At 63.7% G+C, this 23751-nt stretch overlaps 11 protein-coding genes across 11 annotated transcripts; 5 read left to right on the top strand and 6 right to left on the bottom strand.

The window, feature by feature from the left end:
- Positions 1-232: 232 nt before the first annotated feature.
- Positions 233-2095, bottom strand: MICPUN_86858 (predicted protein; the record flags this gene model as incomplete). The annotated part of the gene is made up of 1 exon (XM_002509248.1): positions 233-2095. The coding sequence occupies one exon, from the start codon at positions 2093-2095 to the stop codon at positions 233-235; it is 1863 nt and encodes a 620-aa protein (XP_002509294.1).
- A 1551-nt stretch (positions 2096-3646) lies between these two features.
- On the top strand, positions 3647-4899 carry MICPUN_109272 (predicted protein). Its single transcript, XM_002509010.1, has one exon. The coding sequence runs from the start codon at positions 3785-3787 to the stop codon at positions 4790-4792; it is 1008 nt and encodes a 335-aa protein (XP_002509056.1). The 5' UTR covers positions 3647-3784; the 3' UTR covers positions 4793-4899.
- A 16-nt stretch (positions 4900-4915) lies between these two features.
- On the bottom strand, positions 4916-5516 carry MICPUN_63070 (predicted protein; the record flags this gene model as incomplete). The annotated part of the gene is made up of 3 exons (XM_002509249.1): positions 4916-5036; positions 5194-5260; positions 5465-5516. The coding sequence occupies 3 exons, from the start codon at positions 5514-5516 to the stop codon at positions 4916-4918; spliced, it is 240 nt and encodes a 79-aa protein (XP_002509295.1).
- A 2337-nt stretch (positions 5517-7853) lies between these two features.
- MICPUN_109271 (predicted protein) lies at positions 7854-8632 on the top strand. The gene has a single exon (XM_002509011.1). The coding sequence runs from the start codon at positions 7891-7893 to the stop codon at positions 8518-8520; it is 630 nt and encodes a 209-aa protein (XP_002509057.1). The 5' UTR covers positions 7854-7890; the 3' UTR covers positions 8521-8632.
- Positions 8633-9912: 1280 nt separating this feature from the next.
- On the top strand, positions 9913-10317 carry MICPUN_63066 (predicted protein; the record flags this gene model as incomplete). Its single annotated transcript, XM_002509012.1, has 1 exon — positions 9913-10317. The coding sequence occupies one exon, from the start codon at positions 9913-9915 to the stop codon at positions 10315-10317; it is 405 nt and encodes a 134-aa protein (XP_002509058.1).
- A 10-nt stretch (positions 10318-10327) lies between these two features.
- Positions 10328-11970, bottom strand: MICPUN_106336 (PAF1 complex protein). The gene is made up of 2 exons (XM_002509250.1): positions 11781-11970; positions 10328-11636 (listed from the first exon to the last, which is right to left on the bottom strand). The coding sequence occupies exons 1-2, from the start codon at positions 11831-11833 to the stop codon at positions 10382-10384; spliced, it is 1308 nt and encodes a 435-aa protein (XP_002509296.1). The 5' UTR covers positions 11834-11970; the 3' UTR covers positions 10328-10381.
- A 2044-nt stretch (positions 11971-14014) lies between these two features.
- On the bottom strand, positions 14015-14922 carry MICPUN_109269 (predicted protein). Its single transcript, XM_002509251.1, has one exon. The coding sequence runs from the start codon at positions 14902-14904 to the stop codon at positions 14071-14073; it is 834 nt and encodes a 277-aa protein (XP_002509297.1). The 5' UTR covers positions 14905-14922; the 3' UTR covers positions 14015-14070.
- Positions 14923-15134: 212 nt separating this feature from the next.
- On the top strand, positions 15135-16045 carry MICPUN_109268 (predicted protein). Its single transcript, XM_002509013.1, has one exon. The coding sequence runs from the start codon at positions 15138-15140 to the stop codon at positions 15957-15959; it is 822 nt and encodes a 273-aa protein (XP_002509059.1). The 5' UTR covers positions 15135-15137; the 3' UTR covers positions 15960-16045.
- A 35-nt stretch (positions 16046-16080) lies between these two features.
- Positions 16081-18705, bottom strand: APC2 (predicted protein; the record flags this gene model as incomplete). The annotated part of the gene is made up of 1 exon (XM_002509252.1): positions 16081-18705. The coding sequence occupies one exon, from the start codon at positions 18703-18705 to the stop codon at positions 16081-16083; it is 2625 nt and encodes an 874-aa protein (XP_002509298.1).
- A 303-nt stretch (positions 18706-19008) lies between these two features.
- SELM (selenoprotein M) lies at positions 19009-19494 on the top strand (the record flags this gene model as incomplete). The annotated part of the gene is made up of 2 exons (XM_002509014.1): positions 19009-19125; positions 19156-19494. 2 exons carry the CDS (start codon positions 19009-19011, stop codon positions 19492-19494), a joined length of 456 nt encoding a protein of 151 aa, XP_002509060.1.
- A 231-nt stretch (positions 19495-19725) lies between these two features.
- Positions 19726-23613, bottom strand: MICPUN_63059 (predicted protein; the record flags this gene model as incomplete). The annotated part of the gene is made up of 1 exon (XM_002509253.1): positions 19726-23613. One exon carries the CDS (start codon positions 23611-23613, stop codon positions 19726-19728), a length of 3888 nt encoding a protein of 1295 aa, XP_002509299.1.
- Positions 23614-23751: the final 138 nt, after the last annotated feature.

The raw sequence follows: 23751 nt of genomic DNA on the forward strand, positions 1-23751 counted from the left end.
TCGCCGCGTCGTCTCTGGCCTTTTTCTTCACCTCGGCTCGAGTCTTTTTTTGGTTCTCCGGTGACGACTGACGCTTCTCGTGATGAACAAGTATGTCGTGTAATATTACGTCGCGCGCGCGCGCGACCGCGGCTACTCGTCACCTCCTACCTATGCCAATCACGTAGGAAGAAACCCCCACCCTCTCTCTTTTCAACTGCGTGCAAAAATCACTCTTCTCCTCGTCTCGCACTCACGCGAGCGCAAACCCGTGCTTCACCGCCGCGTCCCACGTGACGTCGATCTTCGTGTGATCGATCGCCCCCACCTCGTTGTACGTCCACCCCTCGAGGGCGTGGACGAGCGCACCCGCGTGGCAGGCGTGCACGTGTCCCCGCTCCATGGTCATCTCGCACGACCGGAAGTCCTTCGCCTCCTTGGGGAGCTTGAACGCGGGGAGGTCGGTGTACGCGCAATCCCGCCGCGACTCCTCCAGGGGCGGGACGACAAACTGGTGGAACGTGGCGTGCTTCGGCGCTTTCGCCTGATCCCGCGCGCTGCAGAACTTGCCCACCACCCAGTCCTTGATCCCCGAACCTTCCTCGAGCGTCGTCGCCTGCACCAGCAACTCGCGGTGCTCCTCTCGCGCCTCCGCCTTGATCTTCTCGAACCGATCTTTCGCCGTCGTGTACATCACGACCCGCACGCCCCGGGCGCTGAGGTACAGCGCGATGGCGCGGCCGAGCTTCGACGTGGAGCCCGTCAGGAAGATCTCCTTGACGTCCGCCGGGATCTTCTTCAAGATGGCCGCCGCGGTGAGCGTGTTCCCGTGCACCACCCGTACCCTCAGGTTGGGGTGCTTGTCCACGAACAGCTGACCGCCGCCGTTCAGGGCTTCGTTTTTGTTCAGCGCGCCGAGGCCGATGACCTTGGTACCCGTCGCGTCCGCCTCCAGTATGGCCCGCTCGATCTGCCGGTTGATGTGGTTGAACTCGGACTTGATGAAGAACTGGAATCCCCAAGCCGGGGTGACCCACGTCGCCGTGTTCAGGTGCAGGAGCCTGTGCCTGTCCGCGGTGAACGGCTTGCCGAAGATTCGCAGCAGCGCGACAAACGGGATGCAGAGCGGCAGAAAGGGCTGCAGCCACCACACGCTCTTGAACGGCTTAGAGCTGAACGATCGAAGCGCGAACGGCAGGTGGAAAAGCGAGAGCAGCTCCGTGCCGTGCGCCACGAACACCACGTCCGGCGCCTTGTTCGGCGCAGCCTCGCCGTTGATAGCCTTGCGGTACAGCTCGTCGCTGGATGGGTCGTTTGTCCCGTACGCGTAGTCGTATATCGGCATGAAGAGGCAGAAGTTCACGTGCACCTTGGAGTGGTGCAGGGAGTGGTAGGTCGGGGTGTAGATGAGATACTTCACGCCCGGGATGTTCATGAACCACTGGGGCATGAACTCGAAGTTGCAGTGCCCGATGTTGTTCAGCAGGTCGAAGCCGATGAGGTACGCGTAGAACATCGCGATGGACGCGCCGCCAAAGGCCCACGTCCCGACGAGGGGGATGGCGAAGTTGGCGGTGTACATGATGTGCTCCATGAAGGGATGCACGGAGCCGGTGATGGGCTCGGTGACGAAAGACGCGTGGTGGTGCGAGTGGTACCAACTGTAGAGCGTGTGGTGGTGGAGCGCCCTGTGCAGCCAGTAGTAGATGAACTCGGTGGGCCCCGCGTGCAGCAAAAGAAGCTGCCACATCCCCATGGCGTTGTACTGTGGGAAGTTGTTGTAGCCCAGGTACGGCATCTTGTGCACCAGGGTCATGATGATGGCCTGCAGGATGATGTAGTCGTCCCAGTGATCCTCCCGATCGACCTGCTTGTAGTCGATCCCCTTCGCCTGAATCTTCGTGTGCTGCGTCACGGCGTGTATCCGCGAGAGCGATATCCAAAACTGCGCGTGGACGTAGCGGATGGCGGCGATCACGAGCATGTGGTACGCCCAGTTGTCGGCGTCGTCCAAGCCGAGCGCGGCGGTCGCCACGAACGGGACGAACAGGAGGTACTTGAAGCTCCCCATGTCCTCCCACGGGAACTTATACGCGGGTCCCGGCCTGAGCGCCATGTCGGGCGGATTCGTCGACGTCACGTACGTGCCCCTGCGTTCTCCGGCCCACCTGCCGTTGGGGGGGGTGGCGCGTGCTGGACTCGACGACCTGACGCCGGACGACCGTAAGCCCGCGCGTCCGTCGCTGAGGACCGCTCAAACACGCACGGATCCGGACGCGCGATGTGCGAACCGCTCCGAGCTCCAATCCGCGAGGGTCTCGACGATCGGTTTGGGGACGGATGCGTGGCGCTCCCAAGAGTTAACCTGAGCCACCCAGTAGATATCCGGGCGCTGGCCGCAATCGACGAACGAGACGCGCGGGGGCGCTCCGGGCGGGACTGCCGCGAGTGTGTCCGCGGGGAACCGGCGCGGTGGTTAGCCGCTATACGGTTTCTCCGGCGTGCGCTGCGCTGGGCGCGTCGGCGTGTGCTGGTACGGGCGGTTTCCGGCGCGCGTATCGCTTCGCTTTTCGCATCAATCGGAGCTCACAGGTGTCACTCGCTTTTTTATCCCTGCTATCAGATTCGTCGACGTCATCTTCTCGTCGTTTTTGTGGTCTCAGGACGAGTAAAGATCGGGACTCAAGAATGCTGGTTCATTTCGTCCAGTGATGGAATCGCTCGCGTGCAGCACTAAACCAACGATTCCGAATTGCACGGCCACACGACGGTTCGAGGTTTCATGTGTGATTTTTGCTTGTTCCGCTTTTGAACCAATCAAAACGCCGGATTCGAGGCTCGTCCGCATGGTCGTCCGCGGGAGGTTCGACGTTGACGGCGGGGGGTTGGTGGTGGTCGTCGTCGGGCTCTTCCTTAACGACGACGGGTTCGACGTTGACGGCGGGGGGGGTGTGGTGGTCGTCGTCGGGCTCTTCCTTGACGACGATGGGGACCCCGTTCAAGAAGGGTGGGTGCCAGATGGTGTTCATGGCGCACGGCGATACGAGTTATGACGACCTGGGGCGGGGTGGAGCGCTCCCAGAAAAGTGACAGTGACGTTTCTCCCGAGAAGGGACTCGCCTCGGGCGCTCCGATATGAGGAACTCGGGGCCGACTCTATGGCGAAATTAACTCAAGAATAAACCCTCAAAACTTTGCCTTTTTTTGGGGGGGGGATTCTGAATGAGCGATGGGTTCATCCGGGCCCCGCCGATCCATCCGGGCGATCGCCCCTAATGAACAGTGCGCGCCCGGATGATCCATCCGGGCGAGACTGACCTCCATACGAATTTCGGAGGTGTACGAAAATCGAACGACGCGATCCGGTTCATCCATGACTGTTTGCTCATACGGGAGAGCGACGAATCGCGTAAACTCGTGACTGCTCGCCGCAGCGCCGGCCCCCACGAGCGCGTTCGCCGCACGACGCCGACCGCGCCGACGCCCCCTACGCGCGAGGCTCCCTCACGATGCGGCCGTCGCGCGCCGCCCGTGAAACGCATGCGCTACATGTCAACTTTTCGCCGCACGCGGCGCGCAAAGGCAAGCATCGCGGCGGCATGACCTTGTGTTTTCTCGTGGGGTGTAGTATCAGCTGACGTACAGATCGGAGTACGCGTCAGAGCTCCCCGCGGCGGACGCGGTCGGCACGGCAGATTTAGGTTCACCCGTGTTCGCGGTCGCCGCCGGTGCCCAGGCCCCGATCCGGCTGCTGCCTACGCCGCGGGAGACGCAGCAGCAGGCGCCGCCGCCGGCGCAGATCGCCATGGTGGGATTAACCAAGGCGGCGAAGAATCAGCAGCTCTACCGGGCGACGTTTGACAACGACGACCGGAAAAGGGTCAATTCGACCAAGAGGAAACTGAACAAGAAGAAGAGGGACGATCTCAAAGCGCAGATCGAGGCTGGTGACCCGGCCGCGGCGCTTAAGCGCGAGGCGATTCGAGATCAGCTCCGTCAACGAAAGACGAGATCGCGGGAGCGCGCTAAAGAAAGACAGCAGCTCGAGCGCCAGGGCGCGGGAGCTTCACAGCAGCCTGAGGGAGCCTCAGACCAGGATGCGCGCACCGTCCCCGCCCCCGTGCCGCCCCGAGATGGACTCTCCGTGGCGGTGCGCGAACCTCAGCGAGTTTTCGGCGATCTGGAGGCCAAGGTGTACGATGGGGTCAAGGTGGACGAGGCATGGGTCACGGCCGCGAGGTACATGTTGGAAAAACATGTCGTCACCACGGGTCATAATCGCGAGGTGGAGGGGAGGCGCACGCGGTACGCGTACGTCTACAATAGGAATTTGAAGCCCCAGTGGAACGGGCGCAAAGGCTGCGAACACATCGAGAAGCTCAAATTCCTGGAAAGGGTCCTCGCCAAACGCGCCACGATGCACGTCGGCAACGTCGAGGTGGAGCTCGAGATGATGATCGCCCGAGAGTACACGGGCGGACCGAGCGAGGATGAAGTCGTCCATATACACACGGACATGGTGTACGACGGGGAGAAGCCAGACCGCCGCGAGGTCGTAAGTGTCGTATTCGTGTTGGAGGGTGGCTTCAAAGAGTCTGGGTACGATGTGCGGATCCACGGCGAGGATGCCAAGGGGAAGATAGAGCTTTACCCGCAACTGGAGACGGGGGATCAGCTCTTCATGGCTGGGGGGGAATTCGGCGTCGCACACGACGTTGGGTTCTTCGGAAACCCTAGGCGGCAGGAGTGGAAGAAGAGGCTCACCATCGTGGCGTTTTACGCGGTGGGAAGGAGGTCACTTACTCCGGGCTGAATCCGCGGGCTCGGACGTTCGACGCCGCGGGGTTCAATTCTCGGGCGCACTCATTCGCTGACGTTACGATAGATGTGTCATTCATTTCATCTGACTTTTTTCTCCTCTAGCTAGTGCTAAGTGTTAGATGTCACCGTAGTCGGCGCCGGCACCCGCGCACAGAACGCGCGCAGTGACGCGCACGTCGAGGTTGTGGACCTCTCCGATGCCCACGCACACCTGAACCCAGATGATGAAGTAATGCCTGTTGACTCGGAGGATGACGATGGGATGTCAATCGAGGTGTCCAGCGAGTTTGAGGACGAATCGGAGGAAGAAATGCCCACTCCATCGACGCGTTAGCGGAGATACGCTTGGAAGGAGAAGGTGATGAATCTCGTAGACAGGGTGAGAAAAAATACCTGAAACACTCGGGCAAGCAGTTGACATCATGGCCGTGAATGTAGCCCCTTGACATCAACGCGCTGGCTGTGATGATGTTTTGGGGGATGCTTGGTTAGGACGCGAGCGCGATGGCGGAGAAGGAGTCGGTCTCGGAGCCGCGTTCGCCACTTTACGAGGTGAACTCGCGAGTACGGCATTTTCGAGGCTCGATCCGAAGAAAGCCGAGGTGTGCCGCGCGGAAACTGCTCGTGAGGGCGCGCGCGATTGACCATCAGTGTGATGACGCACACCGATAGAGTACATGTGTAGGGGTCTTACCCGATATACGGCCATAGGTCATGTTAACGCCCGTATGGCTCCCGTAGCTTCGTGAGTTCGGGGCTCCCAGCGTGGAGCTCGCAGGTGACGTCGTGGGCTCTAGCCCAGCCCGGGGTCTACCCGCCGCCCGGCGACCCGTCAGGTGTGCGCCGACACCCACCCGAACGTAGGGTTCGGCCTGGCGGGCCGTTTTCGAACACCGTCGCCATCACTCCGACCACCCTGACAGCCGATCGCAGGCGATCTGAGCTTCCCGTGCCTCCCGGAATGCGCGACAGCCGGGTGTGTCGGCGAGCCTAACGGGAGGGAAAACAGCTCGGCGGTCCCGAGGCTTTGCAAATAATCAGCCTGGCCGAAAACCAGGGGAAAAAACCAGGGAAAAGCGAGCCAGTCGACCATGGGTCGGATGAGGGGTACCCAGTCAAACTTCGAGCTGCGAAACTGTTTTCAAAGTTTACGACAAAAAAATCCAGCTCTGACTGTTTGCCTACTACTTCGCGCTGGACCGGTCCGTATTTAGCTATTTAAATAACTCGTCATTAAACAGGCAATTTTGAAACGACCTCGATAGTTCGCCCTTAAACTCCCTGTTTATAATTCAACAGGAAAAAATGCGTCACGCCCGTTCCAAAGGTTAAACTTGCGGAGATTTGGCGTTGCCCGTGCACCTTTTGGGCTCCCGCTTGGCGTTATTTGTTCGTCCAGCGTTCCTGTCTGCCAGTCTCACTCGCGCGCCGCACCTCTCTTCACCGATGGACTTGGACGAGGAATTTGCGCTCGCTGCTGACATGTTTGAGGACAACCCCGCCGCCGAGCGCCTCGCCGCCGCCGGGAACGACGATCAAGACGGGGGCGGGGCCCGTGCCGTCTCGTTTCATCGTGACGATCCCAGATCGGGACCCACTTTCGCCGAGTTGCAGTTCGCAGAAGGGTTACTCCATGAAGCGGAAGTTGCACTCGCAGCGGCAGTCGATGCCATAAAAGTCGGAGCACAGATGCCCCTCGAAGATGTTGACGAGAAGGTGAAAGCGGTCTGGGGTGCATGGAGGAACCTCCTTGCCCTGGAGCCGAGTCTGAAGAACGCGCCGAAGAAAGAGGTCAACGCCGCCCAAGCTGTTCTCGGTGAAAAGCGCGATAGGATCTCGCGGCGTGACACCGCAGACTTACAGGCACAAGCCGGCACGGATCGTGGCACGGGTCGTGAAGGGGCGAATGCAAACCGCGCTACCTCCGGTGACCATGGTGGCGATGATGAAGGAGATAGATCTGCCGTCGCGGCTTTCGATGGAAACAGATCCGGTGATGAGACCTCGACTTTTTTTTCCATCTGATGATGAAAAAAAACTAAACCCTTTTCATCTGCAGTGATTTCGAAAGCGGCTCTCGATCATGCGCAGAACCAGATCGACAAGTACCAGAATGGCGACCTCAACCTCACCACGATCCCCGGCCACCAGGAGCTTGCCAAGCATACATTTCTGCTCGCCGCGTTTGCGTGCAATGCGACCAAGCCGGTCTCAGAGCTTGTCGAAGGTCCGTTTTCTTCAGAATGGGTGAGGGAAGAGACTCTCAGGATCGGCGAGCTCCTGGCGAGTGGGGATATCAAGAGCATGCCGGATTCTCCGTTGAAGCGTTTTGCGTGCTCGACGTCCAACATCACCATGCTCACGTCGCACTTCCTGCCCAGCGACAAAGGCACCATCGACATCTTGAAGGATCTCAAGCCGGACGTCAACACCACCGAGGATTTCATGATCGCCCATGACGGTAAGACGGCGGAGACCGGAAAGATGATGGAGCGATGCATGATGCAGCTCGGCCATCAAGATCATCCCGTTCTTTGCTACAACTGCTTCAATTTCGCCGAGGTCACCGTCGAGGAGTACAGCAAGCTGTCTGGTTCGGGCAAATACGCGCCCCCGCCCAACGCGGTCAAGATCTTCTTCGACAACAAGCTCGATCAGCAGGTCAAGGACATCGTGTACAACGAGCTGCTCGGCGACCTCATCATCTTCGGTGCACCCGCGAGGGATGTGGTGATGAAGGTGCTGCAGGAGATGGAGGATGTCGTCGTCTTGGAGTACAGCGCTCAGATGGCAGTGCTCGCCTTCAAGGAGATGGACGCCACAGCGTTCCGGTGGTCAAACAATGACACATCCCACCCGTACGGGAAGATCATCGTCAACGGCAAGGTCAAGAACTTCATCTGCGTCCAAGCTCCCGGGTCCAACAACGGCTTTACCATGCCGTCGTACGGCGAGGCAGGGATCGCGGAGAATGTCAGGACGCTGATCAGGGCGATGGACTGGCTCAAGTACATGCACCTCGAGGGCATCACAGAGGACCTTCGACAAGCTCCGCTGGTGACTGCATGCTTGGATTTCATGTTGCAGTCCATGGGCATCACCGAGGGCGAAATCAAAGCTGCTGCTCCGGGGACGTACAAGACGCATATAGATCAAATTTCCGCGAAGGGTAACAAGACGGTCAAGGATGCATTCGCTGCTGTCTTCAGGGCCAAAGTGGAGGGGGCCAAGCCAGCGTCTGCGGCCGACCGTGGTCGCGTGGACAAGATCATGGTGGGTGCCTCGAAGGGTGGCCTTGCGAACATCAAGAACGAGCAGGTGACGGTTGCCGTCGTTACCAACTCCGATGGACAGGTCCTAACGACGTTTCAGGGGTCCGTGGTTTCCCACCCTCCGGGCACATTCTCAATCGTCGTTGGGCTTACGCGTCAGGATAACCAAAACGCACGCCAAGAGCTGAGGGGTTGGATCGAAAAAGCTAATGAGGATCTTGAGAAGGAAGAGGAAACCTCAGAGTTAAAGGCCGATCCCATCAGCACCAACTTCCCGAAGCTCCTTTGGAGGTTCTACGCGGCTACCTTCGATGATGAAGGTAAAAAACAACCGTCGCTCCAGGATGTGGACTGGAATGGTGTGCCTCAAGGGATTAAGCTCATAGGAAGGGAAGGCATGGAAGGAGTGCTCTCCTTTAAGGCGTTGCCGCCAATGCAGCCTCGGTAGGGTGCCCCTTGGATTTAAGCCTTTTCGGCTTCAATCTCGGCGAAGAGCTTCTCGGCGTCCAAACCCTCCGAGGTCTCGATTTGTATATAAAACCTTAAACCCTCACAGCCTCAGCCTCATCTTCACCTCTAGTTGGGGTTCCCTCTGCCTCATCTGCCCAAACGACAGGGCGGCGATCCTATCCTTCATCTGTGCCACGTCCCAGTCCAGGTCCGTGAAGGAGTGCTGGTAGATGAACCCCGCGCGGTCGAGCTTGTACTCGCTGATGCCGTCGAAGTGGCAGTCCTCCGTCAGGTTACCAACCAGGCGGAGCTTCGCGGTGATGCTCCACCTCACCTTGATGTCTCGCATGAGGAATTTGTCTCCTTCGTGTTGCTGACGCATGACCCCGATTTTCCCTTGCTCGGCGAAATTTCAACGCAAAATCTCGCCAAACCCATTTGTAAACTCGAATTTTTGGTTCAAAACCTCGAGTTTCGACGCCGATCACGCCATATTCTTCAACACAAGAACCATGGCTCGTACCAAGCAGACCGCCCGCAAGTCCACCGGAGGCAAGGCCCCCCGCAAGCAGCTCGCCACCAAGGCGGCTCGCAAGTCCGCCCCCGCCACCGGTGGCGTCAAGAAGCCCCACCGCTACAGGCCCGGTACCGTCGCTCTCCGCGAGATCCGCAAGTACCAGAAGTCCACCGAGCTCCTCATCCGCAAGCTCCCCTTCCAGCGCCTCGTCCGCGAGATCGCCCAGGACTTCAAGACCGACCTCAGGTTCCAGTCCTCCGCCATCCTCGCCCTCCAGGAGGCGTCCGAGGCTTACCTCGTCGGCCTCTTCGAGGACACCAACCTCTGCGCCATCCACGCCAAGCGCGTGACCATCATGCCCAAGGACATCCAGCTCGCCCGCCGCATCCGTGGCGAGCGCGCCTAAGCGTTCGACCCAATGGTCGCACACGTTTAGTGTCCCTCACGGCAGAAAACCAACTACTTCTCAATGGTGTTTAAAAATTTAACACCACCACTCCTCTGGAGGACGACTCAACATGCGACGCGGCATCGACCGTCGCAAGCAACTTCTTTCACAAAATTTCAAACCCACTCGCCACGACCCACCCGCCGAAGCCCAGTCCGGCGGACGCGCGCGAACGTTTCACGCCCGGATCTCTCTCGTGTTTCGTTACGAACCTCGACCGAACGGCTCGAGCGCGCTCGGGGTGCGTCGGGGCAACTCGACCCTCGGCAACCAAACTCACTCACACGCTCGTCACTGGATCTCTCGGCTGTGCAACGGTCCCATCATCCCGTTCCTACCCGTGAAAATGCGTTTCAGGCGTCTGTACGTTTCCCAGAGTCCCGTGTGCTTCCGAGACTCTTGAAGACCACTAACTCCGGCACAACATGGACGACTACCTCGCGGACGATGAACGTATCGGCAGGCTCATCTGTGTCGCCATCGACCCTGCTGGCAAACCCCTGACATCCGTGCCGAACAAGTCGCGGGTCTGCACTTCCCCGCGACGCCTGTGGAAAGCGGGAATCATCACCCAGTGCACCATCGTTCGGGGGAGGAAGGTCTACTTCGTCCACAAGGGTGATTTCGCGGACTGGGAGACCGCGCACGAGGTGTTGGAGAGGAACGACAGGAAAGGAATAGAGAACCCCCACTTCTCAGATTACCTCGACATCATCAAACTCGAGAAGCTTGGACTGGTGAAGTACCTTGACGAGGAGGAATGGCCCGGGTACTCGTCGCAGGAGATGGGTACGACGAGACACACGGAGGGCGCGTGCGCCATCTGCTGAGGACACTTGTAAATAGACTGTTCGTGTGATGATTACCAAACCCGTCGTACTCCGCGCGCACGTATCAGTACTTGAGCTGGGACCGCTTCAGCTCCAGGTGCTTGTCCACCTCGTCCCAGAAAGCCTCGAACTGCGCCCTGTCGCCGTGCCGCACGTTCTTCTGGAAACTGAGCGTTCGAACGTTCCACTTCTTGATGACCTCCGCGGGGGTGTCGACGTCGTACTTGGCGTAGAAACCCCGCACCTTGTTGAACGTCTCCACCAGATCCCCCTCTTCCGCACCCTTGAACGGCCAGTCCTTGAACTGCCATTCCTTTCCGGAGACAAACACGGCGACGACGCGCGCCCACGACTTGCTGTCCTTCTTGTCCGGCGGCTTATCCGTGATCTCGTACTTGACGTGGCCCTCGGGATACTGCTTGCTCTTCGGTCTCTTGTACTTGCGCTTGAGCGTGATCGAGCTGTGCTTCTTCTCCCCAGCCTTGTGCATCGACTCCCACGTCACCAGCTTCTCCTTTGCCAAAAACTCCGGCGCGTTGTACATGTTGAACATCACCTTGCTGCCGTACCCGGCGGGCACGATGATGATCGGTCGTTGCCCCGCGACCGGATCCTTGCGCTGCTGCTTGTTCGACGATGACACCTTCCGTTGCGTGCCGGTTCGCGTCCCACCGCCGAGGAGCGCCTCGCCCCGCAGCCTATCCGCCTCGGACATCTGCGGCAGGCGCTGGCGCTTGTTGTCGAGGAACGACATGTTCGGGTCGATGCCCATCTCCAGCATGTCCTTGCCCATCGCCTCGCGGTAGAACTGCTCCTCCTTGACGTCGCCGAACCTGTTCGTGGGCAAGGGCACCACCTGCTGCTCCCGCTCCCGTTTCTTCTTGTCCACCTGCTTGGCTCCGAAAAACCCGAGGACGGCGCTGAAGTCCTTGTCGCACTGCAGGATCGAGTTCCTCGTGTGCAGCGGGTGCACCGCCGGTTCGTCGTCCGCCTCCGCCATCGTCGCGTCGTCCCTTCTCTCCTCCTCCGGCACGACGTACGCGGGCATGGTGATGTCGATCTTGGCGCTCGAGTCCTTCTCGCCGCTGAGGTACGCCCAGAGGTCCTTGCGGTCCAGCGTGGACACGTTGGCGAATTTGTCCGCGATTGTTTCCTTCATGTACTCGGCGTGCTTCTTGTCGGGATCGGCGGCGAACACGCGCGCGAACCTCCACACCGCCTCGACGGTGAGGTAGCCCCTCGTCGTCTTGTAGTTTGTCTGACCCTTGCGGTAGAACGACTGGTCGTCGACGTAGATGAACGTGTCATCGTTGGTCGATCTGTTGGCGGGGAGGGGAGGTGGGGGCCGGGGGGTGAGTCCGGAGAGTCGATTCAGAATTTGAGGCGAGCGCGGGGGGGGATCGAGGTCGATGCGCGTATCGAGGGCGTCGAGAGGAAGGCACGCGGGCGGTGCGTGGACTCACTTTGCGATCGTCCCATTGACCACGTGGTCGCGGATTATCTTGATGGGATCCATGGTCCCTGACGGCGCCTCTCCCTCGCCTCGGAAGGCCGATGAAACCTAGGTTTAGGCGGGCGACGCGTGGCGCGTAGATCGCCCGTGCACAGCGCTCGACTCGCGGCCTTTCCACGGTGCACGATGCTTTGAACGCGCGTCACCGGAGTGTGTCTTCCCGCGCGATCGTCGCCGCGCTCGGACGCGTCCTGCTCGGGCAGATCGCAGTGCTCTTCCGCCCGCGCGAGCCCACCTTTTTCCGCACCGTTCTCACATTCGTCCCCTCCACATGAAATTGCCAAGTTTTTGGAGCACTGGGACCAAGTTTTTGGAGCCCGTTTGAACGACTCGACTCGCGTCTCGTTTACAACGCGGCTATCCGTCCGGTCATCGCGTCGTTGACCGAGGTTTATCACACGTCCATCGCTACAGTCGATCCTGCTTCATCGCCTCCAGCTTCTCGCGCACGAACTGCGTCACCTCCTTTCTGACGTTCTTGACTCGCCACAGCTCCTCGCGTTCCTCGCTGAACTGCGACGGCTTGAGCTCCACCCACTCCGGCGCCGACTCCGCCAGCAGCCTCAGCCCTCCCTCCATCTCCTCCTCGCTCACATTTTGCCTCGTGGTATGCGTCATGATGAGCCCGAGCAGCTCCTGGAAGGGCATCACCCGCTTGCGCTTCCCCGTCGACAGGTTGCTCCTCACGCAGTCGAACAGCTCGGGCAACATATCCCGCAGGCGACGCTGCTGCCGCTGCTCCACCGTCGCCGGGTCCTCCTCCAGCTCCGCGATCGCGCGCCTGTGCATCACCTCAGCGACGGCGCTGATGGGCAGCGTCTCCGCGTCCTCGTGCCCCATCCGCCGTCGCTCCGCCTCCGCCTCCTCCGCGGTGACTGTTCGCTCCATCGCCGACTTGAGCTTCACGTCCTGCGTGTCCAGCTCGCGTCCGTCCCGCCCGGTGACGAGCCAGCTCGCGCGCAGCGCGGTGCCGTTACCGGAGGCGTTACCCATCCCTAAAACCGCCGGGAGGAGATCGTCCGTCCTCGCACGTTTGTGTCCAACCGCCGCGTCCACGACAGCTGTGTCGCCGCCCGACGCCGCGTTTGTCGACACAGCTGTGCAGCGCGAAATCGCCGCGAGGGGGGGATCGGGCACGTGCGCCGGGTCGTCCAGGTCGAAGCCCTCGTGCCACTCGAGCGCGATGCCCTTGGAGTTGACCTCGGGTGTGAACGCATCGCCTGAACCGTCGGGCAGTGCGCGGAGGAACTCTGCGTGTCCGTCGGCGACGCGGTTGACCAAAATCTGTCGAAACGCGTCGTTGGCCGACGCGCCCCCCGGCGTCGCTCGCCCGGTGCTCTCGGGGAAGTCGACGCGCACGCGCCGTGGGTCCGACATCGCGCGTGCGTCGTCGTCCCTGACCCCGGGCTTGAGCGAGAGGGACAGGGTTCCCGGCCGGAGCGCCTCGATGGCACGGAGGGTCTCGACGGTGCATCGGCGCCTGGTTGCCTCTTCCACGCCGGCGCAGAGCTCCTCGGTGTTGCTGCCCTTGCCCCGCCTGCGCATCATCGGGAAGACCTGCTGGACCGCGACGAAGGCGTCGAAGAGGATCTGGTACTTGCGCGGGAGGGGCATGTTTCGGCTCCAGCGGAGGCCGCCGGGCGCGGGGTGCTCGTTCGCCTCGCGTTTCAAGGGAACCTCCGAGCCCAGATCGGTGGAGGTTGCGGTCGGCGCGGGAGCGGGCGCGGGGTCCGAGGCCGGCGCGGGCGCGGGGTCCGAGGCGGGCGCGGGGTCGCCAGTAGGCTTAGATCCATCGGATGGGACCGCGGGGGGCATTTTGTTGACGCTCACGGTTCGAAGCTGCGGGAAAGGACAGGCAGGGAGGGTGAGCGCGAGTGTCTGGCACTGCATAAATTTTCAAAATCTGGTGGCGAGAGGTTCGCTGTTCGCGTGCGGATGGGGACAGATCACGCACCGGCTCGCCTCCTACGGCCGCCTGGGCCATCCTGGCCATCTGTTCTGCGCGCGCGCTTGGTCCGTGTGACATGTTTCACTCCTGACGCGCAGAGAATAGTGGCTCGTCGTGTTTTGGAAGATCGCAGAAAAAAGGTGCCCAACGAGCTGTGCCCGCGCAACGAAGCGATCGAAAGTGGCAAGACGAGCACTGGCTTTTCGGTGTCTGCGGTTGTCACGAGTCTCGTGTTTCATCACTTTGTCAGATATATCAAGGGTAACGCTCTCGCCCTCCCTTGTCGTGTCGCTCACTCCGCGGGCAGGGGCGCCTCGTCGAGCCTCCACTCCAGCTTCCCCCGGATTCGCGCGTTCGCCGGCTGCACCACCATCGGCGCCGCGATCTTTTTGCAGTGCTCCTGCCCGTACAGCTGCTCCACCAGGCAGAGCGCCCACTCCAGCGCCGTCCCCGGCCCGCGGCTCGTCACCACCGTCTTGTCCACGACGACCCTGCTGTCCGCGTAGATGTTCTTCTCGAGCAGCGACCCGCCGAGCTCGTCCACGAACGCCGGGTGAGCGGTGGCGGCGTATCCCTCCAGGAACCCCTTGGGCTCGAAACAAATCGCCGGCGCCGCGCAGATGGCCGCCATCAACTTGCCGGCCATGAAGTGCTTCTTCAGCACGGCGTCGAACTTGATGTGGTCGGCGATACGTTCGGCGCCCGGCATGCCGCCGGGGACGGCGATGAGGTCCCAGTCGTTCGGCGCGTTTCGTCCCGCGACATCCTTCACGTTGACGTCCGCCACGAGCTTCACCCCGCGGGAGCACGTGACCTCCACGCGGCCTTCGTCCTCGACGGAGCAGACGACGACCTCGGCGCCCGCGCGTCGGAGGACGTCGATGACGGTCACGGCCTCGATCTCCTCGGTGCCGTCGGCGACCGGGACGAGGACCTTCTTCTTCGGCGCGCCGTCGGCGGTCGCGGCGTTCGCGGCTGGGGAGGACATTTGCCGGGGCGACCTGATGGGGGCGGAGAAGAAGAGGGACTTGGAGACGGCCGATCCGACGGCGCGGCGATCGAGGCGTTTCAGGGGCACGCGCTTGGCGAACGCGGGGACGCAGCCGTTGAGGGCGGTGCAGGTCATGGAGACGCGTCCGTGGTGCGCTGCGTTGTGTGTGAGCCTTCGGCAGGGTTCGATTGTTACCCGAGCGAAAAAGGATAAAATTTTCTGTTTGCGGGGAATTTTTAGGGTCATTGCTCATACAAATGGCCCGTAATTTCCCGCACACGCGGGTCGGTGCCAAGCTGGCGTCCACCTGGCTGGACTTTCAAGATGCTCCTATCATCGTCCCCACTTCCAGGTCGCTCACCCGACACATGAACATGATCAACGCCCTCGTCGCCCCTCAGGCTGTCCGTGCGCCTCTGGCCCTGCGCAGGTCCGCCAAGACTGGCTCCAAGACCCGCGCCGCGGCCGTCGCACCCAAGATCGTCACCGCCTCCTCCAATGCCCCGATCGGCGGTGACAAGAAGAAGGGCGCGCGCGGCGAGGAGGCCTTCAGGCTCCAGGCGCTCGGCAAGAACCCCATCGTGAACGCCGCCGCGGGTGCCATGGACGTCATCCCCGGCGACTACCGCATCGGCGGAGTGCTCCTAGGCGTCGCCACCTTCCTCGGCCCCGTCTGCCACCTATGGACCCAGTTCGGCATCCACGGATTCCTCGGAGCCTTCCTCGCGTTCCAGGCGTCCAGGGTTCGCTTCCGCTTCAGCGACACCGACCTCGACGTCGTGTTCATCGAACCGGGCGCCGACGATTCCACCGCCCTCGACGTCGACACCGAGAGCTCGGGCGACAACAAGCTCCAGGGGGGCGGCGCGAATAAGTGGTCATTCGACTCCGTCACAAACTGGGAGTTCTGGTTCCCCGGCTTCCCCGTGCTCGTGTACTACAAGGAGAACCAGACCAGGCCCGAGGGCCAGCCGCACTTCTTCCCCATCATCATGGACGGCAAGAAGCTGTACGAGACGATGCTGGCGAAGATGCCGGAGAGTGTCAACAAGAAGCCGCTGGTGAGCGAGTGGAACCTGGACACGGCGTTTGAGTCCACCGCGCTGGGAAGGAAGATCAAGGAGAGCCTGAGCGAGGAGCAGCTCAAGCAGCTGAAGGATACCACGGGCTTCCCCGGCCTCGACAAGTGAGGACGTCGGCCGTCGTGAGACGACGATCGACGAACGTGATGCCCGCTCGCTGTATGTTTTAATATGAATAACGCCAGTTTTCGCTCATCACTTTCACTCTTCGTGACGGTTCAGACCAGGTCTACCTCTTGGAGTACTGATTGCCCTCCAGCGCCAGCTTATCCTCCGCGACGAGCTGCCCGAGGAACGCCTCGAGCTGGTCCAGGCTCCTGTCGTACGGCGGGTCCTGCACGAACATCTTGAGCATGTTGTGGATCCGATCGGGCGGCAAACTCGGAAAGTTTGTCAGCATCCCGATGACGTACTGCTCGTAAACCTTCATCCCCGCCGCCGCCTGGTCCTCCGCGGATGCAACCGCGCCGCCGCCGCCGCCTTCGTCGTCCGCGGCGGCGGCGCCGAACGCGACGCGACCGTCATCGCCCGTGGTGAGCCTGTACGAGGATCCGTCGGGGCCCTCGTTCTTCTCCTCCACGAGCAAGCCCTGGTTGATCCAGACCACCGCCTTGCGACGGAGCGTCGCTCGGTTGATTCCCATCTCCGCCGCGAGTTCGTCCTGTCCCCACCGATCCTTACGCTGGAAGTGCGACAGCACCGCGGCCTCCATGGTGGACACCGAGAGCTGCAACTCGAGTTCGCCGCGCATCACCTCCACCTCGACCGTGCCGAGCGTGGGCCTCCACATGAGCTGCCGCGGCGCCTTGAGGTGGTGGTACCGCTTCGAGTACGCGTCGATCATGTTTTTCATCTCAGCCGGGAGCTTAAAGTCGGGCGCCTCGTTGGCGAAGGGCGGCCAGAACAACGCGCTGACGATGGTGGCGTCCAGCGGGGAGTTCTGGAGAATATTCGTGGACGCGGTATCGCGAGCGGCTGGCGTGCCGGGAGCGGGCGGAGCCTTGACGTTGCCGTTGATTCGCTTGGAGTCGAGCACGTCCTTGAGCATGACCTCGCACTTGTGAAGGGACGCCTCGCCGAACCTGATCTTCAGCAGCTCGAGCGTGTGCATCTCCCTGGTGACGTCGTATCCAACCTTCGATAGGAGCCGTTCGGCGAGCATGTTGCGGTACTCGTTTATGAACAGCTCCTTCGAGCCGTAGATGTTGATCAGGTGACCGAGCTCGTCCTCGACGGGCCTTCGCCGGCCCCTCGACGACGCCGCCTCGCTCTCCACTGGCTCGGGTTCCCACGCGTCCCATCCCCGCCCCGTCGCGGCGCGGCGCCTCGGAGCATTCCCGTCGGTACCCCCGTCGGCACCCCCGTCGGCACCCCCGTCGCCGCCGCCGCCGCCGTCGGGACGACCGGCGCCGCCGTCCCTGCCGTCCTCGTCGGCTTCAAACTCGGGGTCGCCCTCCCACTCCTCCGGCGGCGCCGCGATCAACCTCGACCCGTCCCCGTCGCCGACGTCCATCGCGTCGTCCTCGTCCGCGCCGAGGAGCTCGTCGGCTCCGTCCCGCGCCCCCATCAGCATCGTCACCACGCACCGTATGGTGTCCTTCCTCTCCCGCAGGTACTCCTTGAGCGGAGCGGATACCACCGACAGCACCACGCCCGAAGGGTCGAGCGCTCGGAGCGCGCGAATCGTCAGCCGGTATTGCTCGATGATGTCCGAGGTGGGGGCGCCGGGGATGAGCAACCTGCGCTGCAGCGCGCCGCGCAGCGATGACGTGAGCCTGTCGTGCAGGGTCGTTCGGCGGAGGCACCGGCGCAGGTCGTCCACCGCCGGAAGCGAATCCGGAAATTCGACGATGACGTTGAAAAATTCATCGATTCGGAGCGACCCGAGGCGCTCGTAAATGGCGTACTCGAGACGACCGCGCCACTCCGCGGTGCCCGCCTCGTCCAGACCGAGCGCGCACCTCGCGAACTGGAGCGGCGTCGCGTCCAGCCACCGGAGCAGCGACGGGAGCGCCTTTTTGTCAAAGTCACCCGCCGCGACGTCCCGCACTTTGACCCTCGCCGCTGTCTCTAGCGCCCTGTGCAGCGCAGCCTCCGCGACGTCCGACGCGCCCCCTTCGCCGCCGCCCACCGCGCGCAAGCCCCCCGCGACGGAAGCGAGCGCCCGTGACCACGCCACCCCCATGACGTCCTCGCACGAGGGGTGCCACGCGGGCATGGGTCGGCGTCGGGTCGGCTCCATCGCGTCGTCGTCGATGACGATTCGATCGTCGTCGTCCTCCTCGGAATCGTCGTCGTCTCCGAGCCCCCTGGCGCGTCTAGCGCGCCGCGAGAACTCCTTGAGCGCTCGCGCGTAGTACGCGGCGCACACGCCGGTCATCTCGCGCGGCCCCACGGTGGCGGTCGCCGCTCCGACGGCGGCGCACAGCCGGCGGTCCAGCGTTTGCGTCGCGTCGTCGGCGTCGTTTTTATTCGAGGGGTGCATGGCTGCCGCGAGCCGCGCGGCTCGTCTCCTTCGCTCGTCCACCGCCGCGGCGAGCTCCGCGACGCCCCTCGGCACGGCCTCGTCGACCCACGACCACTCGTTCTCGTCGTCCCCGGCGTTGCCCACCTTCTCGGCAGCCGTGGAGAGCGTGCGCGAGATGTTCGCGGCGCCGTGGTTCTCGAGGAGAGCCTTGAGCCTCGGGAGGTGCACGGCGGCGAACTCGCGTTCGGCGGACTCCAGGAAGTGCGCGACGACGACGTCGCCGAGGCCGCGTCGGACCAGAAGCGCGCACTCGTCGCCGTAACCGCCTCGATCGGCGTCCGCGGCGGCGACGTACGCCTTCCACGAGGCGACGGCGTCCGCGGCCATGACGATGAAAGCGCCTCTCGGCTGTCGCGGATCTGGTTTGAACAGGGGGCGACCGGGCGGGTGACCGCGACCTGAGCTCGACACCCGCGAGGTGCGACGGTCTCCCCGTCCGTGAGAACCACCCCGGCGAGATCCTTCGAGCGCGCGCGGAGCCTTCTCCTTCTTCCGCGGCCTCGGTTGTGTGCCCTTCCCTCGGAGACAACGAACGGCACTTTGAAACGGGGCCGGCGCTGGCGCTGCTTCGTTTGGTTTCGAAGAGTCGGACTCGGCTGTTCCGACGGTGATGAATGAGCCCACAGCGCCATGCGCCTCCTCGCCTTGGCTCTGGCGCTCCTGGCGGCGTCCACCGCCCCTTCGGTGGACGCCGCCCGTCACCTCCGCTCATCGGATACCGCCGAGCACATCGGCAGAGCCGAGTTCGTCTCGTGTCCCGCGTGACGTCTCAACAAGTACCCGGAGCTGAAGCGGTTCCTGAAGGTTGAGGTTGAGAAGGAGCGGGCGTACCCGGGGGTGGGCGTCAAGTGGGAGCGTGGCCACCCGGTCACGCTGGTGCTCTACGACGAATTAGACAAGGAGGTGGAGAGACATAACATGGAGGGATGGGAGGTTGACAAGGTGCGCGACATGCTGCACGCGCGGGGGTTCCACAAGAAGGCCGCGGACAAGCTGCCCGGGGTGAAGATCGGTTTCAACTGGCTCGGGAGCAAGAGCGGCGAGGCCGACCGGTCCAATCACAGGACCCAGCCGCTGGCCACCGCGGGGCTCGCCACGGCGCTCAAGGTGGGGTGACGGCCGCGCGAACGCGACGCGCGACGCCGGGGAATGGACGAGTGACGGCCCTCTCTCCAAACGGATCCGGACATCCGAGGAGAGGCGCCCGATTGTCCACCTCGGCGTCCACAGACGACTCGTCCCAAACGTCGCGTTCACGCCGCGGGCATCAGCCAATAGCTTCGTTAACAGCGATGACGATTCATCATCTAACACTTAACGCCGATAAGATAACACAGTCGCGCTCGATCACAGCGCCAGCCCGCCGAAGTCCATGGACACGCCCGCGCTCCCGGATGACGCGCTGGGTCCGCCCGACCCGTTCCCGCCCCCCGCCCCGGCCCCAGCCGCCTGCGGGATGGAGCTCAGGACCGTCTGCAGGTTGCTCACCCCGTTGCTCAGCCCGTCCACCGGGTGCGCCTGGAGCGTCGCGGCGAGCGCCCCGAGGTCCGCGGCGGTCGCCCTGGACTGCAGCCAGTTCAGCAGAGCCCTCGCCTCCGAGCCCGGCGGGCCCATCATCACCCCGTCCAGTTCCAGCTCGCTCCCGTCGTCGGCATCCTCCACGTCCCCGGAATCCGGGTCCACGTCGTCCGCGCCCGCGAGCTTACGAGCCTCCGCCGCGTACCTGGCGAGGAACTGCGCCTCGGTCTCCTCGTCTACGGGCGGGGACGAACCCTCTTGGTCGCTGTCGCTGTCGACGTCCGAGTCGCGCTCGAAATCCTCCGAATCGTCCGAACCGTCGTCTGAATCGTCATCCGAATCGTCGTCTGAATCGTCCGTGTCCTCCTCCTCCGCGTTGCGTCGCCCCGCGCCGAGCTCCCCGCCCGAGGCTCGCAGGTCCCGCAACCCCAGCACCGCGCGCAGGGCGCTCTCCGCGGCGGAAGCGCGCGCGCTCGCGTCGGCAACCGCCTCCGCCGCGCCCGCGCCCGCGGCTCCCAGCGCCCTGAGGCTAGACGACGCCAGCACGATCAGCTCCGAGGCGGAGAGGTCGTCCTTGCTCGTGACGAGCGTCCTGGCGACTCCGCTGGCCCAGTCGGACGCGACGTTGGGGCTGAGCGACCCCGGGGCGGGGCCGACGCCCCTGGCCAACGCTCCACTCGCGGCGAGCACGAGCGGTCTCGCCACCGGCAGATCCGGGGAGACCAACCCTCGGAGGCGGTCCGTCGCCGCGCCAAGGATCTTACGCGCCACCCCGGCGGACGCGTCGCCGCCCACGTTCGCCGCGAGCGCCATGAGCGCGTGCGAGCGCCTGCACGCTCGGGCGCAACCCAGCGCGGGCGCCTGGTCAATCGCGGTACCGATGAACTGGCCGTAGGATTCAAACAGCGGCCGCATGGCGTTGACGTCGCGGACGACGAGCGCGCCGCGTTTAAACGAAGCGGACACGTCGTCGAGCACCTCCAGCGCCGCCTCTTCTTCCTCTTCCTCCCACGCGTCCCACTCGGGGAGCAGCGACGCGTGCGCCGCGACGAGCTGCGCGAGTTGGACCTGATCGCCGGACGCGGCATCCGGGCACCAACGGAGAGCTCGGGAGAGCAGCCGGGAGCAATCGCCCATGCAGCACGCGACGGGCGCGCCGGTGGGCTCGCCCTCCATGTCAGTCTGACCGCCGCGATTCCACGCGTCGAAGCCCCACGCGGTGGGCAGCCACGCGCGGCGCAGCGCGGCGCAGAGGTGGGGAACGAGCGACACCAGCGACGGGTGCGGCGGTCCGCCACCACCCGACGCCGCGTCGTCGTCCATGTCGTTTTCTTCCTCGTCCTCCTCCGCCGTCTCCTCCGCCGCCTGCGCCACGGCGATGAGAGCCTCGAGCGCGGTTTCCACGACCGGCGGGAGCGTCGCGGGGGGCGCCGGGGTCCTCGAGGACGCCGCTCGGGCCAACGCCGCCGCCAGCGGGTTGGCCAGGTTAGCCGCGCCGCAGTGCTCCGGCGCCACCTCCGCCGCCACGGTGATGAGACGCAGCGCGCGGAGCGAGCTCGCGTCGTTCTCCTCCTCCTCGCTGGTGGCGTCGTTCACCGCGGCGGCCGCGGCGGTCAGCAGGGGCTCCCAGTTCTTCGGCCAACAGCTCGCGTGGAGCGAGGCAGCGATGGCGGAAGCGGCGGCGCTCCGAAGAGCGGGCTGGGTTTTACCCACGGGATCCACGAGTTGGGCGAGCAGCGCCGCATGCGTGGGTTCCTCGGGGAGCGCCCCGGTGTTGGAGAGCTCGCCGAGGGCCCAGCACGCGGCGGCTCGCACGGCGCACCCGGCAATCGTCGACGAGTCCACCGCGCCGGGAGCCAAAACCGGAAGGATTCTCTGCCTGGCGAGCGTGCTCGTGGACGCCTTGCCGCCGTGGTTCGCCATCCACTTGCTCAGCGCGCCGTACGCGACGAGCACGCCGAAGTAGGACGACTGGGCCGCCGGGTCGTTGGGCGCGCCGGGAGCGCCGGGCGGCTGGAAACGTTCAAAGTAACGCAGCGCCACGTCACCCGGCGTCGAGCTGACGCCCTTCTTCCCCTTCGCCTTCGCGGCGCCCCCGCCCCCCTTCTTGCGCTTCCCCCCGTCGTTACCCCCGCCCCCAGAGCTGACCCCCGCGCTGCCGCGCTCGGCGAGCAGCCCCAGCAAGTTCGCCGCGGACTGCCTCGGCGCGTAGAGCTCCTCGTTGAACCCCGTTGGATCGTCGGAATCCGCCGGGAGGTTCTTCTGCAGGTACTCCTCCTCGTCCTCCTCCCAGTCAGCCTCGTCCTCGGCGCCGGCGCACAGCGCGGGGTAGACGGCGGACTCCAACAGACGCCCAAAGTTGGGGGCGAGGAGCTTGTACCCGGGCGCCGTCTCCGAGACGCGAGCGAGGAGATCGAAGCAGAGCGCGCACTGTCGCGATTGCACAGCCGGGGTGGGCGAGTCGCCGCCGGACGAGAGTCGTCTAGAAGCCAGCGCGGACGCCAAAGCCGCCGCGTGCGTGCACACCGCGGGGAGGAACTTGTCCACGTGTCTCCGGTGCCTCGTCACCAGCGACTGCATCGCCTGGATAACGCGCTTGACGGCTTTGCCCCGCGGCGCGTGAACGCGTTCATCTTCGAACCGAAACGTCGGCGCCTGCTCCAAAATCTTGGTCAAAACCTCGAGCCACCGCTGTAAGGACGGGACCATCGCCGCCGGCATGTACGCGGCGACGGTGTGGTGGAAGCACTTGAGCAGCGTGTGCAGCAGCGCGTCGTTTCCCGGCTGGTTGGCGGCGTTGTGTTGGGCGGCGGCGGCTGTCGGGTCACCGTTTTCAGCCGCAGCCGCCGTCAGCGTGCCCGTGGCCAGTATGCCGAGCATGCCCAGCAGGGGCTCCAGCAGGGCCTTGACGATGGCCTCGAGCTCGGGCGGCGCAGCCTCCTTCTCCGAACCCGGGTTCTGGAAGTACTTGTAGGGCTTCAGCAACGTGTGCACCGCCACGAGGGCGTTGGCCGTCTTCACCGGCGATTGCTCCTTCCCCACCATGAGGTTGGACTCCTGCATCGCCTGGCACAGCGCCGGCAGCAGGTCCGGCCAGCACTTGGCGCGCGTCACGTCCTCGGTGACGATGATCCTGAACGACTCGGCGAGGAGCTTGACGATGGGACCCTGGGGCGCGACGACGAGTGCCTGAAGGATGGCCATCCGCGTCGACTCCCTCTCCTGCTGGGAGGGGAGGCGGTTGGGCCATCGGTTCCTGACGAAGTTGTGGAGCGCCGCGGCGGCGGGAATCGCGACCGCCGCGGCGTGAGCTTCCGGCGCATTCGCCGCGCCGATGCACTGGAGGAGCGCGCCGGCGTAGCCCGCGTGATCCGCGGCGGCACTCAGCTCGCGCTCGGCTGCGGCGATCCTCGACGCATCCGCCGCTGTGGTCTCGTGGAGGAGCGCGGCGAGACGCGCCACGTCCATCCGGCCGGCCATCGCGTCCGTGCCTCCCTTGGCGTCGGACACCGCCTGGAGGTGCTGCGAACGTATCGGGGGAGTCGGAGACGGACGCGTCAGGTCACGGGAGGTCGGAGCTGGAGTGGGCACTCGCGGTTTATTTTGAAATCTCTCGGGGAACGGATCTTCTCCCGATGGCTCCAGGGCGGTTTCACGCACCTGCTGCGTCTGGTTGGTGAGATCCGCGCCGAAGTGGTGGCCGGGATCGATCTCCATCCACCGCCGGGCGCCGATACGCGATGCGAAGCCCTCCTCAGACGGGCCCGCTTATGTCCGAGGGCGCTGAGCCTCGCGGGTTCAAACCGGACCAACCACTTTTCCGAGGCTGCGTGGTCGGTACCAGCCACCGCCCTG

This window comes from Micromonas commoda, chromosome 12, assembly GCF_000090985.2.
Source record: "Micromonas commoda chromosome 12, complete sequence".
NCBI classification, from domain to species: domain Eukaryota; kingdom Viridiplantae; phylum Chlorophyta; class Mamiellophyceae; order Mamiellales; family Mamiellaceae; genus Micromonas; species Micromonas commoda.

Excerpts from the sequence above, each read along its gene's own strand:
- MICPUN_109272 (XM_002509010.1), top strand. The coding sequence starts at position 3,785 with ATGGTGGGATTAACCAAGGCGGCGAAGAATCAGCAGCTCTACCGGGCG.
- MICPUN_109271 (XM_002509011.1), top strand. The coding sequence starts at position 7,891 with ATGGGCATCACCGAGGGCGAAATCAAAGCTGCTGCTCCGGGGACGTAC.
- MICPUN_106336 (XM_002509250.1), bottom strand. The coding sequence starts at position 11,833 with ATGGATCCCATCAAGATAATCCGCGACCACGTGGTCAATGGGACGATC. Across the intron at positions 11,637-11,780 it reads GTCAATGGGACGATCGCAAA|ATCGACCAACGATGACACGT; the intron begins GTGAGTCCACGC and ends CCCCGCCAACAG.
- MICPUN_109269 (XM_002509251.1), bottom strand. The coding sequence starts at position 14,904 with ATGACCTGCACCGCCCTCAACGGCTGCGTCCCCGCGTTCGCCAAGCGC.
- MICPUN_109268 (XM_002509013.1), top strand. The coding sequence starts at position 15,138 with ATGAACATGATCAACGCCCTCGTCGCCCCTCAGGCTGTCCGTGCGCCT.